Genomic DNA, 19838 nt, shown 5'->3' on the forward strand with positions numbered 1-19838 from the left:
AATCCAAAGAAGAGCAGCGCGTTTTGTCGCATGTTAATTTAGTAATGCAAAAGCGTCACGGAGATGCACAACCAACTCCAGTGGCAACCGCTGCAAGAGAGGCGTCCTGCGCCACGGTGTGTTCACTGTTAAAGTTCCGAGAGAGTACATTCCTCGGAGATCCAGTGAATATGTTGCTTCTTGCTACGGATATCTGGCGAAAATGTCATAAAGGTAAAATTAGAGAGATTCGAGCTCACACAGAGGTTTACCGACAATATTTCTTCCCGCCAACTATTCACTGCAGGAACAGGAAGAGGGTGATGTGACAGAGATACACAAAGCACTCTGCGCCACACACCGTAAGATGGCTTAAGGAGTGTAGACTGAGATGTACAAGGTAACGGTAGTGCACAAGTTTAGTTCAGTGACTGTTGCCCGACACCAGTACTGCCGCTGACTTCTGGAGTCTGGGGATGATGGAGAGATTGGTCCTCAAATTCTGTTATTGTTTGATGAAGATGCTGCATTTATTGGGGTACATGAATCTACTGCACAATGGGTGCCAAAGTTCTGGAAATTCTCATTAGTTACATGAAGAGTCTCCATGTGATGTAAAAACAAAAGCGGGATGTGCAGTTGGCGCAACTCGAATTCTAGGACCGTTCTTTTTCCACCAAACTGTAACACAACTGAGACACGTGTCGAAAATATATCCATTTTTTTTGTAGAGATCTTAGATCTAACGTAACGGTTATATAATTCACGTCAATGAAAGAGCACACATTGTGAGACATAAACTAATAAACCTGTGAAGTTGATGATGGTCTTGTGTTCTAGGGTGTGATAACTATAAGAAGTTACTGTCGCTTTAATTAATAATAATAAATAAATTATTTTTTAAAATTTATTGGAAATCTGTGTTTAGGTACTATGGGTCCAAACTGCGGAGGTAATCGGTCCCTAGTCTTACACTGTACTTAATCTAACTTACGCTGAGGACAACACACACATCCATGCCCTAGTGAGGAATCGAACCTCCGACGGGAGGAGCCGCGCGAACCGTGCAAGGCGCTTCAGACCACGCGAATACCTCGCTCAGCAGAAGAATTAATTCTGAAGAATTAATGAGATTTAAATAATGTTAGGCTGAATGTAGATGCAGCAATCTAAAGTTTCCAAACTACAAAATGCTGAAGTTCAATAACACAGTTTATCGTCGTTTATCACATATGCCAAACACACTGGTGGCTGAACTGATCTACGAATTTAAACGAACGGTAAATAGCTACAACCCTCAATATAGTGGTTAGCAAACACACTACACAATTAAAATAACTGGGAAGCGCAGAAGATGTTCATAGCTCAAATTGTTCATAGTCAAATCAACATTAACACAATAACATACAAGCCTGATAGACTCAGGATATAGGGAACCTGAATGTCGATCAGCGTTCAGATAAGAAGGGACCCCACTAAGATACTAAGTCACACTCAGAGCAAATGACTGCAAGAGTGGTCCAACTTAACTCGCCAAAAATACAAGTTCCACTGAACTACTAGCAGAATAAAACAGAGTCTTAACCACTGCGGATTTCGCTACGTTCACACCCGAACTATCGCTGAATCATTTCCACTTATCGTGACCTTTTTCGAAGAAAGATTTTAAGTCTTAAAAACGAGTGGCTAGACCGTCATACAAACTGACGTAAGTCTTGCCGCTATAACTGAATGCAGAATAGCGCTCCTGAGCCTAAATGACCCCCACGGTTTAGGAATATAGCGCACCTTTCCCTGGAAATTCCGAGGATCTACGTCACTTAACGAATTAAAGCAATCACTAGCCTTGTCTGCAATTCTTTATGCAATAACGTAACCTTATGTGGCAGCGCCAATAGGTACCTGCTTAAAATCTGCATAAAATGACATACCACACTTGATTCTTCGTAAAATAGTTTGTTCGCAAACTAAAGTTAAACAGATGGATATTTAAAGTACAATGATCAAATTCAGTTTATGCTATCTATGCCTTGAATAGCTGATGTACAAACAATTATGGCATCTCTTCGTCACAGGAATTGACTTATTATTTTCACTGCTGCTATTAGAATCAATGCAGCTCGGAACATGAGCATAACTATGTAAAATAATAAATAAGATAAAACTGAAAACACGAATCTTATAAAGTAAATGACGTCGCTGTGTTTAGCTACACGTGTCAACACAAACTGCCTTGCTGTTCTGGTTTATAAAATACGCTGAATTTATAGAATGAAACAAGTTTACCGTTACCTTTCATTGTTTGTACCCACAAAACGTTTCGAACGTCTAAGTCTCCATCATCAGGTGGATTTATATGTATTACTTCGACATGTAGCGTTATCTTCAAAAATGGTTCAAATGTCTCTGAGCACTATGGGACTCAACTTCTGAGGTCATCAGTCCCCTAGAACTTACAACTACTTAAACCTAACTAACCTAAGGACATCACACACATTATTTTTTTTATTTATTTATTGCCAAATTATAGACCTGTTACCTGATGTTTAAAACAGGTCGTACATCTTACAATTTTCGTTTTTCATCTTTTTACAGTTTTCTTTCCTTTTGTTTTATCTACAACATTTACAAAGAATGATTCAAAATAACAATAATTTGAGGTTGAAATATAAATAACATTTTGTTGTTTTTAAGAAGATTATAAAAAGAAGATAGAATAGATGAGAGATTTGTTAGCACCATCACCGAGTGTGACTGACGGTGAATACCTAGGAATGGTTTCATCGAGCCGTTGACCGCCAGTCACACACACACACACAAATGGTTATTAGTAGAGAAATAATGTTTCTTATCCTATTTGTTACTAATCCTATGTATTAACTACATTAGGTGCGCATCCATGTACAGCTTTTGGTGTTTTCTTGGCTAGATTGCCAGCAATTTGCTTATTTACTGTCACATCTCAGCTTCCTCCTCCTGTTCCTCCTCATTGTCACTATTTTCGCTGTCACTGTGGGTATCGCTGTCCATCCTCTGGAGATTTCTGTTACGCTGCACATAGGCATGTCTGTGATGTCGTGTCCGCATATACTCTTCATGTGTTATTTTTGAAATACTGTTTGTCAGTGCGTTTAATTGTGCCCATTGTTCTTCGTCTCTTATTGCTGTGTATGTATCTATGTCTGTATTTGTGTAATCTAAGTGTAGTGTATGTCTATTGTTCGCGTATTGCCCCTCATGTGCATGTAGGTGTCTGCCTCAGACTCCCGCGGTTTAAGTGCGTGGGATAAGGTCCGTGTCCGGTTAAGAAATGTACCATACCGCGGCTGGGATCGATATGTCTCATTCTCAACCGCTCCCTTATGTCAGGGAGGAAGTCGTGCAGTCTACGTCCCTTATCATTTACATCCCACTCACCTTGCCATGTATCCAAACGCTAACTTTTAAAGTGACGTATCGTCTCTATGGGCACACCGGTTATTGTGTGTGCCTTATCTAGTCTCCCCACCTTTAACCAGTACCTTGCAGCTCTGTATTTGGTCGTGATATCTATGGGGCATATTCCGAGCACCACACACAGTGCATCCGCTGAGGTGGTACCGAAGGCTCCAGATAGCCTAAGTAGGACACTTGTCTGCCCTCGTCTGACGGATGCTTTGTTGGTGACCACGTTCAGTCTATGTGCCCACGTGCTAGCTGCAAAGCTTAGTACTGATTCGAAGAGCGCACAGTGGGATGTACGCATGACTGATAGAGGTAGTCTATACTGTTTTGACTTAAGCCTCACCAGTTTGTGGAGTATTTTTTCTGCTTTGTCTGTTGTTAGCCTTATGTGTTCGTGGAAATTCAATTTTTCATCTATGTGTACCCCAAGATAGCGCGTAATGCGTGCTCGTTTGATGTTTGTGTCCCCAATTTTAACCGAAGGATTCCTTTGGAGTGATCCTTTCAGTAAAGTGTATGTTATTTTGTTTTCGGCTATCCTGAGTTTGTTGTTGTGACACCACTGAGTAATTGTTTGTAATAATCCACTGGCTTTCTCTTCTAACTGGGCTCTGTTGTTTGCAGTGACTACAACTAATAGGTCATCTGCGTAGGCGACAATTCCGTCTGACCTGTCATCCCCATTCAGAAGTTGTAGGAGGGGTTCGATTGTTAGATCCCAGGAGATGGGGCCGCAGATCGACCCTTGAGGACAGCCTTTGGTAATTCTTTTAATTACTTTCCGGCTGTCCATCTGCCATTCGACTACTCGGTCTTTACAGTAGTCCAGAAAACTGTTGTACAGTGATTGCGGTACCTACAGATGTCTTAGCCTCTGAAACAGTGCTGGCCACCAAAGATTATCAAATGCTCCGGCAATGTCAATCATTATTGCCATGGCGTATTTCTGTTTTGTGGTGTTAACTATGTGCAGGGCCTGGTTGATGGCATCATCTATTGATCTGCCAGACCTGAAGCCGAACTGGTGTTGGCTCCTACCCCTGAGAGCTCTGTGTGTTTGCAGGCGCTTACACAGTAGCTTCTCCTGAATCTTTGCTAGGGAGTTTATTAGGCATATTGGCCTGTAAGTCTTTGGATCTGAAGGATCCCTATCCGCTGATTTCGTAATAATGACTGCTTTGGAGGTTTTTCATACTGTAGGTACCCTGCCCAGCCGTAAGGCATCGTTCAGTAACGTTGTTGGGAACGGGGTGATCTGCGGTGCTAGTTTTTTCAGTGTTTCTGAGTGGATACCATCTGGTACAGGTGCTTTTTTGTTTTTGAGCTCTGAGATTGCTAGCGCAACCTCTTCTTGCGCAAAAGGACAGGTGACAGTTGCAGTGTTGTATGGTGTGTGTAGGTTATCTCTTAGTGTTGCATGATATTGTGTGTCTGTATCGATAACGTCGTCAGGGAGCAGTTTATACAGCAGAAACTCCGCTGTATTCCTCCATCCCCTCGTCATCGTGCCGTGATCCTGCCTTAGCGTTCCCAGAACTAGTGGGGTTTTTATCTTCTCTGTTAGTATTTTGTATGGTTCCCCCCATATATTTTGCTCTGTTTGTGTTGTTACAAATAGCTCCCATTGTTGTCTACGCGTGTTGTATAGGGTCTGTCTGTATAAGTCTTGTGCATGCCTATATGCTTCAAGTCTTATTCGTCGGTCCCTATCTGCTATCGCCCTTTGATATAATTTTCGTTTGCGTCTTGCGTCTTGTTTGAGTCTCGTAAGTTCGTTGGTCCATGGTACTGGTGAGCAATTTGTGTTCTTTGCTGTCGGTATTGATGTGTTTTGTGCATGTTGTATCACCTGTGTTAACTTGTGTGCTCTATAATCGGTACTTCCATTGATGTTTTGTAGATCGTGTCGTTGGATAATTTCCGTTAATTTGTTCCAGTCTGCTTTGTGCAACAGCAAGTGTCTCGTGTGTGATTTGGTCATGGTGTTCTGAGTGTGAGTTAGTGTGTATGTTATGACATTATGATCACTACTGGTTATGTTGTCGTGTACAGTCCAGTTTGTTACGTATGCCATTGCTGCATTATTTGCTAGCGTGAAGTCGATATTACTGCTCGTACCATCGAACCCTGCATATGTTGGTATAGGTCCTTCCGTATTCATTACATGTAATTGTGTTTCTTGTATTAGATCGGTGATCATGCGTCCTCTGTCATCTGTTCTGTCTGAGTTCCAGAGGGTCGATCTGGAATTAATGTCAGTACTTATCACTAATTTTTTGCCTCTGGCATACATTACTAGGTCTCTGATGTAGTCTGCATACGGCTGTATTTGATGGCTGTATTGGGCGTACATGGATGCAATAACCCATGTGACGTTCCCGTTAGTTATCTCTATGGTAACCAAGTGTTGATTGCATAACTGTGTTACCTTAACTATGTTATAAGTTCTATTTAGAATTACATCACACACATCCATGCCCGAGGCAGGATTCGAACCTGCTACCGTAGTGGTCTCGCGCTTCCAGACTGTAGCGCCGAGAACCGCACGGCCACTCCGGCCGGCCGTAGCGTTATCTCCGGTGATCATAGGCTCCTTTTTTCTATGGTAATACGACACATGTAGAATGTCTTACTTGTAGACAAAGACGGTGTCTGGAAAACATCTTTGTTCACAAAGTAGGAAAAGTTACATATGATGTGTTACATGAGGGAAATGAGCCTGTAACCACTGCAGACAGTGCAAAGTCGTAACACAACACACACATATCTTACTAGCACATGTAAATCTACTTGATGATGGACGTTCAAACCTTCGAAACGTATTGTGGTTATAAATAAACAGTGACTGGTAACAGTAAACTTGTTGTTTCATTCGATATCTACATCAGTCACGGAAAATTCTAGCCTAAAATTTTCGCATTTAAAGTTAATTCTGATTTTGATCAAATGTCGAATTAAAATGTCACTTGCAGTTTAATTAGTTAAGTAATAGAACATGTAACTAGTGAAGTCGCTTTTCACTGGAAGGTCGATCTCTTTTCTGCAATTAAAATTACGATAGTTAATAATTATTTACTAAATTTCCCTTAGAGGAACCTTTTCGGCACTGTAATTTCTTTCACACATTATTTCCACAGTATATGTATATGCCCGCTGATAAGTCTTTTTCTCCTCTTTTAAAGGTGTATCGTGCTTTACTGTAATTACAATAATTTCCACTGCATGTGCGCAAACATTTACAAGGGTATTCATCCATTTGTGACCACAGCCGGATGGAGATGACATCACATTCGGGTAGCGCGCAGTACTCAAGCTGCTCCATGGGCCACCATGTCCTCCAGCCATCCGGCAGAGGCGTGCCAACCATAGATGTGCGCCACAGCACATGTAATTCAAACGCCGCACTAAGCCAAAACCAATCACTGCAGCGCAGTAGTACATTATGTCACAATTGTCTATGCGTCGGTGACACTATTAAGAGGTGGTTTTAGTGTTGGGAAGTACTGTTAATAGCTCTCTAAAAATAGTAGGAATATATTGTTCATCTATGTATCTGAAGTGATGGTTTTGTGGAAAACAATCGGTCCAGGAATTCGTGTTGCATAACACGTTCCTATTACCGTGTCGTGGAAACGCTGCTGAGGATTCTCTGAACTGCAACGTCGACCGTTCTGCATGTTCATGTATCCTGAAAAATGCAGTCAGCTCCCATGATCCTTCAGTCAGTTACATAGCATGTTACCAAGAGCAGTGCAAACATGTGCAGTTTCCTACAGTAGACGTACTTACTGGAAGAAACCTATACTCCCTGCATTTAGCACATGTAGAACAACGAATGGCTGGATGAACAGGTCACACAAATGATTGTAAGTAAAAAACACGAACATATCATTGTAAACAGAAGTAGCTAGATACAAGCAAACCGCCAACAATCAATACAAATTTCATATCAAAATATGTATAATTAAATAATTTTATATGTATGGACCACTGAAGATGCCTGACATGAATAGGCGAAACATGTCTAGCACTCAAGAGTAAACTTCAGCTTCAAAAGATGGAAACTTTCTTGTACCTTAGAAAGAAACGCAACTGAAGTTACTTCCGTAATATCTCCGGTCTGACTGAAACTACCGCTAACAAATCCAGCAGCACGCCTCTGAATTGCTTCGATGTCTTCCTTTAATCCAGCACGGTGAGGATTCTAAACACACGACCAGTGCTCATGATTGGGTCGCACTAGTTTTCTATACGCCGTTTCCTTTACAGCTGAGCTACACTTTCCCAAAATTCTGCCAATAGAAAAATGTGGACAATTCACCTTCCCTACTACCGACCTGACTGCAGTATTAATCTCACCAATCAACTGTTACGACGGGTCAATACACGAAGATTGATTAACATTCTTTGAACGTGTAGCGTCATTTTTGTAATACGTGTTTACTCATTACACCATTAGTGCACGACAGTGAAATAACATTAAGAAGAAATCACGTCACGATGTCATTTTTAAGCAGTAACCACTATTTTTACAAAAATATAAGAATGTGAAATATTTCGTGCTCGTCGTAGCTTCATTTCTGTCGATTTCTAAGTTTAAATTGTCCTCAGCTTCACATAGACAAGCGTTTCTGTCTCCATCACACTGCTGTGAAAGTCCTCTGGTGGTCAGCTGAGATCTGAGGAGAATGCTCTGAATCAAAAATATTCTGACACATTTTTGAGACGGCCAATTTAATTCTGAACATCTCCTGATCGTTGTAAATGCCGCGTACTAGAGACTGACTTCAAGACAATTCGCAATATATTAGTATTACGGATTTCTCGGATGGTATTCAGCGTGCTCATAGAACTTATAATCTGGAATTCTCGAAGATGCTTGAAAAGCGTATCGTATATTTTCATCTAAGAAGTAAGTGTGTAAAACAATGTACGAAAGTTGAACAAAACGGTGATACGTTGGGTGTACCCTGCCCTCTTTAGTGCAATGGAGTAAACTAAGTTAATACTAGAAAGTGCACGAAGTGGCTTCACATTACCAGAAACAAAGAAATTGCCCTCCTTGGAGTTGACTCCCGTAATGTACGGTACGTGCAGGAATTGGCCTTTGAGCAGTAGAAGGGAGGGTTCTTCGGTCAGGAAAGCTCCGTCGTGGATGGGCTCCACGCTCGGAACGAACACAAACGTGAAGAGACTCGCATTGTCCTGTAAAACACAACACACCACAACCGCACTGTAAGATATTACAAGTTTTCCGATTATCGACAATAGTGATGCAAGAACTATGTGTTTCAGTGTACACCTAGTTTTGGCTTGTGGTATTTAAGTTTCTCACTAAAAGTTAAAAGAGCTGTAAATAATGAACACTGATCAGATAAACTGTAGGCGTACACGTTGTGGAACGTTAAGTCTGTCATTCTTTTCACTCTAGTGTATACTTAGCGAAATACAGCCTAGGAAAGTTATGTTTTGGTGAATTTAAATAACTTTATCTTACCAATTGGACGTTGAATCTGTGACGTCAGAATAGCAGATACTTAGAATAAATGCCGCAATTTGTCAGTTTATAACGCGTTGTTTCATTTTTCTTTTCTTAAATTGTATAGTATACTTTGTGTTTTATGCCAAGTGGTACTGTGGCTTAAGTTTAGTGTCTTTGGATCCTAGTAAAAATGTTCTAACTCCCGTGTACGAGTCCAAAGACAGCTTGAATTTTAAATGAAAATCATCAGAAATGTCAGCCTAAGACCTCCGGTTAGGAAGTCACCCTCATTCCACCAACGACCTTGTCAAAGAGCAGGAGTGGACAGAGGATCAGCCCACACTCTTGTGACTGGGGTGGGAAACTACCACCAAAAGGTGGAATTACCAGCGATCAACAACAGTATGAGGATGCAAAAGACAATGGAAACCACTGCACTACATGTACATGATGTGAACCCATACCAGGCGCTACAGTCAGGAACCGCGCGACCACTACGGTGGCAGGTTCGAATCCTGCCTCGGGCATGGATGTGTGTGATGTCCCCAGGTTAGTTAGGTTTAAGTAGTTCTAAGTTCTAGGGGACTGATGCCCTCAGAAGTTAAGGTCCATAGTGCTCAGAGCCATTTGAACCATTTGACCCACAGCAGGCGAGGCCTGTAATCGAAGAAGTTACATGATGTAAATTTTTTGCCAATGAAAAATTGGCAAAAAATTTCAAAATTGTTCACAACTGGAAAATCGGGAAGGGTCTACCAAGGGTAACGTTACCATGATAAAAAAGACTGAAAAACGGACGAAAAAATATTTACGCGTAGAACAGTAGAGTGTCAGAAATATCAATGTGGTAAGGAAGCCAGAAATTTGAGAAACTCTCAATCTAGATAGTGAGACGGTCAGCAAAGTGAAATGGAAAGAAGATAAATATTTTTGATCAGACTAATTTAGGGACTATCAACAGCAGTAGAAAACGGTGGGACGTGGGCGGGATTCGCCATAAAAAGAAAGGCAGGGCAAAGAGTGAAGTGCCGTAGGCAGTTTACTAACAGGATTCTTCTTATGTGAATCGACAGCAAATCAATGCAAACAACAACAGTTCATGTGCTGGCCGCATCACAATCAGAAGCTACACAGAGTACAGACGAGTACTGCATGGGTGACTCAGTATGTAAAGGTGGAAAGATACAGTGGAGGAAGCAATAGTACAGAAGAAGATGGTCGCTGTAATAGGATCGAGATAGGAGAAAGACTATTTGAGTTTCATAGATTTCAACTAATAATAGCAATTGTATATTCGAGAATCAGAAGAGAAGGTGGTATGCTTGGAAAGGGCTTGGGGATTTTCGAGTCTGCATTTCAGGAGTGTAGCACCATATGGAACTTAGTAACGAAATGTGGGAAACCAAGAAAAGAAGAGAAATGAGGCGACTGAGATGTGATTTTACAGAAGTATGCTGAAACCTGTGGGAATTGATAAATTAAGAAGTGAGCTTTCTCTCCAAAGAATTGGTTAGGAATGGACTATTTGGAAAACACTACTTAGAAAAAGTTACTACATCAGTAAATAATATCTATGGTGCTTCTGGGATCAGCAGATATGAAAACTGCAGGGGAAGACAGAGGATGTATATATCTAACAAATAATCGAGGACTTTGAGTTTAAGAGGTCGAGAAAGGAAAGTTTTTCCAGGCGAACTACATCAAAACAATCTGAAAACAGATATAAAACAGAAAATGTAACGAAAGGCTCATCTACTCGATGGGATCTTGGCAGTGGTGAAAACAGCTTTACATAGATCTTATCGCTTTATGCCCGTATGAAAGAAAGTAGTGGTACTCTCTTGCTGCCATGATCTTTAAATCCTGAATTTATGAGTATGGCACAGTAAACCACTAAATTACCCACCATCGCTGGAAACACAGCGCTTACATCCGTTAATGGTAGCACACATCATGGTACACAAATCAACATAATATGTCATTCTTTAGTTCAGTTGCACACCTTTAGATTTCAATTATAGCACAGATTCATGTAAAGAAATTTCTAGTCTTAAATCAGTTAGTCACAATGATGCATATAATCTGTCCACAATAAATAATTTGCGTGAACAAATGCAAAGACAAGTGAGTGAACCAACATCAGCACTGTTTTTTTCAAAAGAAATACCAGCGCTTACATCCGTTAATGGTAGCACACATCATGGTACACAAATCAACATAATATGTCATTCTTTAGTTCAGTTGCACACCTTTAGATTTCAATTATAGCACAGATTCATGTAAAGAAATTTCTAGTCTTAAATCAGTTAGTCACAATGATGCATATAATCTGTCCACAATAAATAATTTGCGTGAACAAATGCAAAGACAAGTGAGTGAACCAACATCAGCACTGTTTTTTTCAAAAGAAATGCCCTAATTTGTTAGCTTCTCGTTTGTCAGCAAGATATCATATCAGTTTGGAAATCTATTCAAAATATCCTTTCACACCAATAAATAGGTACAAACTAAAATGATGTGTAGTGATAAATTCACTGGTCAATGATATCAATTTTCTGGTATGTGTATGTCCAATTTGCTTCTGTTCCTGCTTTTTTGTGGGACGTATGGATAGAAACTTTTCTATCCACTATAAAGGACTCGTGCATATCCTCCGCCTTAAGAACTGGAACAAAACCGGCTTGATTTCGCGCGTGGCAGTTTATGAGCATCCTTTTGGTACTATTAACGATAAACTTTCTGTCGTACGTGTTGCTTCTAAAGGTCTGAAGTTAGGTCTTCAGGAAAATTTGATGTTTGCACTTTATATTAACGTCATGCCTTAAAGCCTCCCTGACTTCAGTGAACCAGTACCAGTCTTTTTCTTCCAAAATTTTAAAGGCATCTTGAAACAGTAACTGATGACATACGCACTCTCATAGAACTTTGTGATATTGTACAGTTAGCTCCTTATTCTGCCTAGCCATAATCTCTGTATATGTTTAATTTTGCATGATTGTTTAACTGCCCCTCTCCCCTTACTCTTTCTGTCTATTCCTGTTTCACCTCTGCTGCTGACTCACAACTGAAGAATGCCTATCGTACAGGGTGTTCGGAGATTCTCGTTACAAGTTTCTAAGACTTGCAGAGGGGAGCGAGAACATAATGTCTTGAATAGGAACAACCGTTTGAAAACATATTTGCTAGGTAGTTATACAACAATGGTATAGTAGTAATGATGGGGGCGGGGGTGGTTAAGTCGGATCGGCAGGTGTCATTTGATGCCTATCCTACCCCTCCCACCTGGTTCGAGCCTAATTCACGCGTCTGTAAGCGTTAGAGCAACATGGTTGAGTACACGTTTGTAGTATAAACGATGTGATCCTTCTGAAAGGAAAAGGTTACGGTATTGGAAGAATGTTCGTCACCTTTATCAAGAGCGTTCTCCACAACATCCGACTCCGTCGCGTACCCTTTTCGCCACGATTACGCAGCAGCTTCGAGAAGGGAACCCTGACCGACAGCAAGCGTGACTGTGGAGCTCCATAGAGACGCCGCACACCATAATTGGAAGAGGCCGTATTGCATCACGTTGAAAGGAACCCGTTAACGAGTGCACTAGTAATTTCTTTGGCAATCAAATAGTGGGACTGTAAAAAAAGTGACGTACTGCTTGACACGTAGTCAGTTACATGTAAACGTGGTCGCATCACCATTGTGTTTTCAAATATACTCACTCTTCTCTACTAGTCCTAGAAGTCTGTAACAGGAATTTGCAAACGCCTTGTATATACCTTTATATAAAGCAATTACGTAAAATTATCTCCTTCTCAAAATTAGAAATACTTATTGAATATCGTTACTTAATTCAGTATAGTTACAACGGTCCTCCTCTCTGGGGCTCTCCGTTAATTTTCCGCTACTTAGTTTACTTGTAACTGCATTCATAACTTATACATAATGTGCAATATCGAGCGCGAATGTATGCACCAAAGACCACACCCTCTTAACCCTGTTATTCACCAATTTATTTGGTCGTCTGTTAAGTATTTTGAAGATTAAAATGTCTGTTTCCTCTTTTTCAAAATGAGGTATGTTTGTACAATGCAGTAGGTGTGGTCTGCTGTAGCAGAGCAGAAAAATACAGTTAATCTATTGCAACATACATCCGATCCTTGCCAGTTAAAGCTGTCTTCAGAGAGTGATACCGACTGTAGAGAGTCATAACAGTGAATCTCTTTGTTTTTATCGTGGTGGTTGTAAATGACTAACTTCGAATGTGTATGCTATGATTGTTGTCCCTTTATGTAATTCCGTGTATCCTTACTTACGTGTTTACAGAAATGTAATTGTCCGCTGTTATCTAGAAAAAGAAAAAATAATGGTAAGAGACAAGCAAAAGTTCGCATAAATTAACACTCTTTAAGAGATACGCCGGAGATGCGTCATAAAATGCTGCCCACGCTAGCAGAATTAAAACTCGAGCCTTATACCTCTTTCTCCTAAACACAAATCAATTGTATCTATGCTCGAGACGGGTGCGTAGAAGCCAAAATTCATTTTAGGATTCCATCAATAAAGAATTTGTTGAGATACATGCTTCCGGAAACTTTAATCTCCCGGACAGCTGCTACCAAATGAATTCGCATTTCCTCCACTGGGGGGCGCTGCGGTCTGGCAGTGTGGTTGGTCATGCTCTTACGATCATGACATATGCGCAAAACCGCATACATAGTGCTAATAAATGGTGTGACAAGGATAGGCGATGTCACTCTTCGACGACTCACGGCTGCATTCCCAAACATCATCGAGTACTTGATAAGTAGAAATTATTCCTTCAGAACGAGTGAAGTGACACGTCTAACATCTGTGTTTTTCAGCCAGTAAGAGCGTGGACTTTCTGCTACGCACTACACAACCAAGTACACAATGGGTATTTTCTACTATTGTGCAAATGGACTTTCCGGCACTTTTGGCGTTCCCGACACATATTTCAAAAGAAGGCTAAAGACCTGCCGGAACTGGTCACTATAGTCATAATCTGCGTAAAACTAATTTAGCAGCGACTCCGGAAATATACAAACAGAGGTGACAAATCTATGGGATAGCTATAAGCAGGCTGTGGTATCACGGACACAAGGTATAGAAGGGCAGTGCATTTGCGCACTTGTCATTTGTGCTCAGGTGATCCATTTGAAAAGATTTCCCACGTTATTATAACCGCACGACGGTAATTAATAGGAATGGTAGTTAGAGCTAGACGCATTCGGATATCGTTAGGGAATTCAGTATTTCGAAATCCACTGTGTCAAGTATGTGCCACTAACATCAAATCTGAGACAACCCGATGGTCGACATACTTATCTTAACCACCAAGGGCAGCGTAGTTTGCGTAGAGTTGTCAGTGCTAACAGACAAGCAAGGCTGCGTGAAATAACTGCAGAAATTAATGTGGGATCTACGACGAATGTATCCCATAGGAAAGTACGACGAAATCTGGCGTTAATGGGCTATGGGAGCAGACGACCGATGTGAGTGCCTTAGCTGACAGCACGACATCGCCTGCATCGCATCTCCTGGGCTCCAGACGACCGTAAAACTGTGTCGTGGTGAGATGAGCCCCTATTTCAGTTGGTAAGAAGTAATGGTAGGCATCGAGTATGTTGCAGATCACACCAAGCCGTGAACCCAAGTTGTGAACAAGGTACTGTGCAACCTGGTGGCGTAGCCATGATGTTGCGGGCCGTGTTTACGTGAATGCCACGTCGAGTTGCTGGACTAAGCTGGGAAAAAGGAGGGTCATCACGATATTAGGAGATATTCTATGAGTTTTTTCACCTAATTGTAAATTAGGACAGTGAGTTCATACGCCGGCCGGTGTGGGCGAGCGGTTCTAGGCGCTTCAGTCTGTAACCGCGCGACCGCTACGGTCGCAGGTTCGAATCCTGCCTCGGGCAATGGGTGTGAGTGATGTCCTTAGGTTAGTTAGGTTTAAGTAGTTCTAAGTTCTAGGGGACTGATGACCTCAGCTGTTAAGTCCCATAGTGCTCAGAGCCATTTGAACCATTTTTGAGTTCATACATAATCGCTATTTACCGTGACTAAACTGTAAATTTAGGACGGCTACACGAATTTCGTAATAAGAATAAGTAAAGCACGCACAGGCAATTTAGAAGTGCGGCCTCTGTGTTGTTTAGGAGCACTTGTGTACACGTACTACATGTACATCTGTACACCGCAAATCAGCTTTGCGGGGTTTGCCAGAGGGTTCTTCTGATAGTACTATTTTTTCCCGCCGTTTCCTGTTCCATTCATCTGTGGCGCTCCAGAAGATTGACTGTCGGTAAAGCTTCTTATGACATATAATTTCTCTAACTTTCTTATCGCGATCGTGGGAGAAAATAATATGTGACCTGACTCTTCCCGTAAAGTACTCGTTCGAAATTTCAGTAGTTCAAAATAGTTCAAATGGCTCTGAGCACTATGGGACTTACGTTCTGAGACCATCTGTCCCCTAAAACTTAAACTACTTAAACCTACGCGTAACTAATCTAAGGACATCACACACATCCATGCCCGAGGCAGGATTCGAACCTGAAACCGTAGCGGTCGCGCGGTTCCAAACTGTAGCGCCTAGAACCGTTCGGCCACCCCGGAAAGCGAAATTTCAGTAGTAACCCAATCCGTGATACATAACGCCTATGTTGTAACATCTGCCACTGAGGTTTGTTTACCGTCTCCGTAACTCTCTTGCGCCGACTAACCTATGCCGAGGCGAAACGTGCGGTTCTTCTTTGAATTTTCTTTTTGTTTTCTGTTAGTCATACTTGGCAAGGGATTCAGAATGTCCTCAATAATTAGTCGAACAAGAGTTTTTTAAGAAACGTCTTCCGTGGACGGATTACGCTTCCTTTAGTCGCTCCCAACGAATCTCAATTTGGTATCCGCTTTTACTGTTATCTGTTTTTTGTACCCATTCCATTCTGAGTCGTGCCGTATAGTTACTCATAGCTGTTTTACGGTGGTTACTGTATCCACATTTATCACAATTTTCTTCCTTTATTTATGCACAAGACGTTAAATTTATTTACGCTCAAGGTCAACTGCCAGACCCTGCAACGATCATCAATCCTCAGTAGGTCTTATTGTATTTACCTAGAATCTTCTGTAGTTGAATCCTTTCTATAGGCAGCAGCAAAACGTTGTAATACATGCAGAAGTGAGCATTGGATGTGACGGGTGGTGGACTCACCTGGACAAAAGGAGGCGGGGAGTGTTGTCTTATCAGTAGAGGGGCAGTGACAGCAGAATGCTTCGGTCAGAATAGTTCAGTGACTTTGAACGTGGACTAGTCATTGGGTGTCACCTGAGTAAACAAACCAGTCAGGGACATTTCAACCACTGTAAAGCTTTCCAAGTCGTCTGTTGATAATGCGACTGTGAAGCGGAAACGCGAAGAAACAACGACAGATAAACCAGTCAGACCTCATATTCTTACGGGGAGGAACCTTAGAGCATTACGGAACTGGTTGTAAAAAATCGCATGAAATCAGCAGAATGAATCAATCATAAGTTACAAAGTGTTATCAGCAGTCCAGCTAGCATAGTAACTGCGCGTAGGGAGTACTAAGGAACTACACTTTCAGATCAAGAGTATTCGGAATTGATGACTATATTTCACGAGAGACGAATGCGCCAATATGAAACTTGGCGGTGAGTATAGTGTTTTCAGTAGAGAACCAGGAACAGCGGAATGTGTCGGTTAGGAGGGCGTAGTGGCTTAGAACGTGGGCTAGTTATTCGTCGTCAGTGATGGAAAAGAAAATCGCAACACCAAAAAATAATTAACATAGAGTAAGTAAATTCTGGGAATACATTTGTCTAGGTAACATACTTAAGTGATTAATATTGCAAGAGCACTGGTTAATGTAAATGCGATATAAGGCACTGTACATGTGAAATGCTGGTACCTTAATATCAGGTGTAACCGCCAGAATGTTGAGTGCAAGCAAGCAAACGTCCATGTATTGTGTTGTACAGGTGCCGGACGCCAGTTTGTGGGATTGAGCTCCAAGTCTCTTGCACTTGATCTGTCATTACAGGGACGCTTAATGCTGGTTGTGGATGACGCTGGAGATGACTTCGATGATGTCCCATATGTGATCAATAGAAGAGAGGCAAAATGTCGAAAATCTGTAGACCATGTTGGGTTGCAACAGCGGTATGTGGGCCAGAGTTGTCCTGTTGGAAAACGCCCCTTGGAATGCTGTTCATGAATGGCAGCACAACAGGTCGAATCACCAGACAGACGTACAAATTTGCAATCAGGGTGCGTGGGATGGCTACGAGAGTGCTCCTGTCGTACGAAATCGCACCCCAGACTATAACTCCAGGTGTAGTCCAACAGTGTCTAGAATGCAGACAAGTTGGTTTCAGGACTTCAATTGGCCTCCTTCTAACCAACACACTGCCATCATTCGCGCCGACGCAGAACCATTTTTCATCAGAAAACACGACAGATCATCACTCCGCCCTGCAATGAGATCTTGCTTGACACCACTGAAGTCGCAAATGGCGATAGTATGGCGTCAGAGCTGTCTTTGAAGTAGCCTATTTGTAACAGTCTGTTGTGTCACTGTGGTGCCAACTACTGCTCAAATTACTGCTGCAGATTCGATATGATGCCCCAGAGTCATACGCAGAACACGATGGTCTTCTCTCTCAATAGTGCTAAGTGGCCGTCCGGAGCCCAGTCTTCTTGCGACCGTGCATTCTCGTGATCATGCCTGCAATCGTTTACAGCTGCTACAATTTTGCCAGGTCTTTCTGCAATATCGCAAAAGGAGAATCCAGCCGCCCTATTTACACGACCTCCTTCAAACTCTGTGAGGTTTTGACAATGGCCCTTTCATCGCCTTGAAGGCATTCGTGACTAACATCAAATAACCACGTCCAATTTCAAAGGTAACGAGCACTCATGGGCCCCGTTAGAGCGTGTATTTGAAGCAAATTGACTTCCAATCTCAGTAGCGTCATGCTATTGGCATGAAATCTGAATGGTCATCATCTTTCAGATATAGAACACGCTTACCAACTTTCGTTTATGTCTCACAACTCTTTCATGGTGTTGTGATTTTTTTCCGTCAGCGTGACATTTCAACCACTCTTCAGCTGCTTAGACCTATTGTTAGGGATGTAATGATGAAGTGGAACGCGAAGAAAAAACCACAGCTAAACTAAGACAAGGAAAGCCTCATGTAGTGGCGGACAGGATCTGTCAACCATTACGAAAGTTCTTTGTACAAAAAGGCAAGAAATGACAGAAGGTATCACTCCTGAGTTCCAAAGTTTGGATGGGGGAGCAATGACCGAGTACCTTCTCATAAGACACTCATTTATGCTGTTCATGCGAAGAGACGTTTGAGGTGGTGTAAAGAGCGACATCACTGGACGGTGGATGACTGGAAAGAAGTGATTTGGAACCATGAATCACGCTATCAGATGGAAGAATTTTGATTTGGTTAATGTCTGGAGAACGTTGCCTGCCATCATATGTAGTGGCAACACGAGTGCGGAGGAGGTGGTGTTACAGTGCGGGTGAAATTGTCATCCTCTTATTTGCGTTTTAGAAACCGATGAAAACCGAAGCATCTGTACTCATTTTACAACTTTGTGTACTGCGTACAGTAGTGGAATAGTTTGGAGAGAAAGGCTGTTTATACCAACAAGTTGGCAGTTGGCAGTCGCTCTCTCCAAGCGGCTAGACATCAGCACCAGTAGTTGCAGAATGCTACGTGTTGTTTTGGGTACACTTCAGTGCTTTTCATAATTTCCAAATAGCGTCTCTTTAATACTGTTATTAAAAATGTCGTGCTTTTTCTAGTTCTCATTCGTTTCACGTCTTGTCTGGTTTAAAACTTAGGGCCAGTTAATATCTGTGGGATGCTTACATTCTAGTGTTAACGTCGGCGCACCGTCTACTCGTTACGTACTGTATGGGTATGTTACACTGCTTTTCACAACTTCCCGATAGTATCGCTTTAAGACTAGTGTTAAAAATATCGTGCTTTTCATTTATCATTCGTTTTACGTCTTCTGCTACCTAAAACGTATGTGCAACCAACATGTGTGTAGTTGTTTCTTATGTCCGGCTGTCGCCTAGGACAAATTACCTGTATAACTCACTGAAAGATGAGTTTTCATTAATTATTACTTTGTTACAGTTTAAGTGCGTTTTTGTATTTTTAGTTATCTGTAAAAGGGAAGTCATGCGTGACAAATGTTGTGTTGCCTTAGGTTAGTTAGTATCAGAGAAATTTGTCAGGACTATGGGTTGACGTTTCAGTGTAGTGAGAAAGCCCTTAAAGTGTTCCATGATGCCTTCCCATGGAATCGTGTATTACGCAGTTGAGACAATGGTGACATGGAACAGGGAACTAATATTTGCACCCCTCTGGTACAGTTAGGAACAGCGTATTTTGTATTACATAGGTTGAAGGCCGAAACAGACAGTGGAAGCTTGGAGAACATGAAGGACAAATTAGCTGAGCACGTTGTAGAAAGTGTAGAGGGTGCCACAAAAACACAAGACAAAATTACTGTAATTACTGGAGTCAGTGGGGCACAATTGGAAATTTGTGGTAAGTTCTATAGGACAAAACTGCTGAGGTCATCGGTCCCAAGGCTTACACACTACTCAGTCTAGCTTAAACTAACCTGCGCTAAGGACACACAAACACCCATGCCCAAGGGAGGACTCGAACCTCCGACGGAGGCAGCCGCGCGAACCGTGGCAAGGCGCCCAAGACCGCACGGCTACCCCGCGCGGCAGTGGAGTACAATCTTTTACGTTAGTGTTACGTTGTAAAGAGACAGTATTTAGAGGAATTTGGACAGAACAGGACTATAATGTAAGCACAGTTTGCAAGAAAATAAAATTAACTTGTTTTATCAG

At 41.8% G+C, this 19838-nt stretch overlaps 1 protein-coding gene across 1 annotated transcript in view; it reads right to left on the bottom strand.

The window, feature by feature from the left end:
- LOC126147098 (cholinesterase 1-like) overlaps positions 1-19838 on the bottom strand; it is a 127640-nt gene that overhangs the window by 36199 nt on the left and 71603 nt on the right. The window contains exon 7 of the mRNA XM_049915668.1: positions 8463-8628. Within this exon, the coding sequence (XP_049771625.1) occupies positions 8463-8628 (166 nt within the window). The remainder of the gene's footprint in view (positions 1-8462; positions 8629-19838) is intronic.

The sequence above is a fragment of the Schistocerca cancellata genome, chromosome 2, assembly GCF_023864275.1.
Source record: "Schistocerca cancellata isolate TAMUIC-IGC-003103 chromosome 2, iqSchCanc2.1, whole genome shotgun sequence".
Classification (NCBI taxonomy): Eukaryota; Metazoa; Arthropoda; class Insecta; order Orthoptera; family Acrididae; genus Schistocerca; species Schistocerca cancellata.